The sequence below is a fragment of the Sceloporus undulatus genome, chromosome 2, assembly GCF_019175285.1.
Source record: "Sceloporus undulatus isolate JIND9_A2432 ecotype Alabama chromosome 2, SceUnd_v1.1, whole genome shotgun sequence".
Classification (NCBI taxonomy): Eukaryota; Metazoa; Chordata; class Lepidosauria; order Squamata; family Phrynosomatidae; genus Sceloporus; species Sceloporus undulatus.
Genome location: NC_056523.1, coordinates 224,502,017 through 224,503,623, shown reverse-complemented (window position 1 = coordinate 224,503,623; position 1,607 = coordinate 224,502,017). Strand labels below are relative to the sequence as shown.

The following is a 1,607-nucleotide window of genomic DNA, read 5'->3' as shown; positions in this document are numbered from 1 at the left end:
GAGTGAGCAATCCAAAGGTTTTTCTAGTCTCCAATTATGAAACCAGCCGCTTTGATTTCCCTCTGCTGCGGGGAAAGCTGAAGAACGATCTCCTGAAGCTGAAGAGGCAAGCCTTTCTGCTCAGTTTGCCTAGCATCTACTTGCCAGTCCTAGACAAAAAGAAAACTGCTATGAATAGACAAATATTGACCAGAGCCTTTTGGTTGTGGTTTATTGTTCTTATCCCAATCCCAGGGCTCTCCTTCTTTCCAGCCATGAAGGTTCACTCCTGGTGCTACCATAAATTTGGTCTAGATGATCAATCCCTCACAGCTCTTGCTCAGATGGTTGGAAAGACAGCGACAACCTTTAAAGCAGCGATGAAGCCCATGACACTCAATTCTGTGAATTTATGGAGCTTGACAGAATTGATGAGAGTGATGATGATAATAGGAGACTATTACTACCGGCAACATTTCCCATTCCTTGGATGCCTACTGTCAGGAGGAATTTCACTTTGTTCCACCTATTTCCTGCTAAAGAAGTTTGTATCCGATGGTGCCAATGACACACACAGTGTTCTGACTGAAGCTCTGGTGCGAGAGGAGAAAAAGTCCATTTAGCAGCAAACATTAATAACTTCTGTACCTAGTGGAGAATGCAGGCAAGGGGAATGGACACACATCTGGTTATGTCCTGCACCCAGGTGCAAAATGCTTCCATCATTTGCTGAGACCTCCCACAGGGCCCTGACTGTCGCAGCAACCTCACATGTACCTATTGTTAGAACATGGGAGAAAGCCATCTTGGTGACTGCTTCCAGGATCTGGAACTTCTTATGGACACCATAATTCCAAACAATACAAAAACTGTGCCAAGAAAAGCTTGATTCTATTCTCTGTACAAATTTGAAGTAGATCAAATGTCCCTCCCTCTGTTGTTCACTTAGTTATTCTGTATTTGCTGACAGTGAGGAAATAGGAAGAGCTGTTGACAACACTCAACCCCTTTTCCAAGCAATCTCATTCAATACATCACTACATTCCCTGACCTTTGTACTGTGAGAGGTGTTCCCCTCTTTCAGAAATGATTTCTGTTGTTCCTGTGAAGGCTAGCAGCGTGTCTAATCTTTAATAAATCAACAGGATGAATTCTGGATCCAGTACCACAGTCTTTCTGTGTTTCTTTGGAAGCATTTCTCTCTCACACACATACAAAAAGAGAGAGATCTGATAATTAGAAAGTGGCTTTTCTTTCCCTTCCTCTGTTTCCATTTCTTCCAAAAGGTTTTGAAATGCAACAAAAACTTGCAATACCTATTTGCCCAAAGATAAAACAAGAGAAAATGAGTCAGTATATATATTATGTGTCTTTCTCAGAACAAAAATCAGGGGTTGGCAACCTACGCCCCGCGGGCCTGATCCGGCCCGCGGGCACCGTAGGAGCGGCCCCAGGCCGGCCCTGCCACCAATTGCTGCTGGCGGCGCACTCCTTCCCCGCCCCTCTGGGACGGCCTCTGCCCTCCCTGAGGGGCGCGGGAAAGCGCTGGGGCCGGCAGCACTCTCCTTCCCCCCCGCCCTGTGGGGAAGCCTTGGCCCTCCCACAGGGCGGGGAGAGGCAGTGGGGCC

General features: G+C 46.9%; 1 protein-coding gene across 1 annotated transcript in view; it reads left to right on the top strand.

Annotated features, from left to right (window-relative positions):
• LOC121920592 (interferon-inducible GTPase 5-like) overlaps positions 1-1,144 on the top strand; it is a 20,937-nt gene extending 19,793 nt beyond the window's left edge. The window contains exon 2 of the mRNA XM_042447719.1: positions 4-1,144. Coding sequence (XP_042303653.1) covers positions 4-602 — 599 coding nt within the window. The 3' untranslated portion in view covers positions 603-1,144. The remainder of the gene's footprint in view (positions 1-3) is intronic.
• The last annotated feature ends 463 nt before the right edge of the window (positions 1,145-1,607 follow it).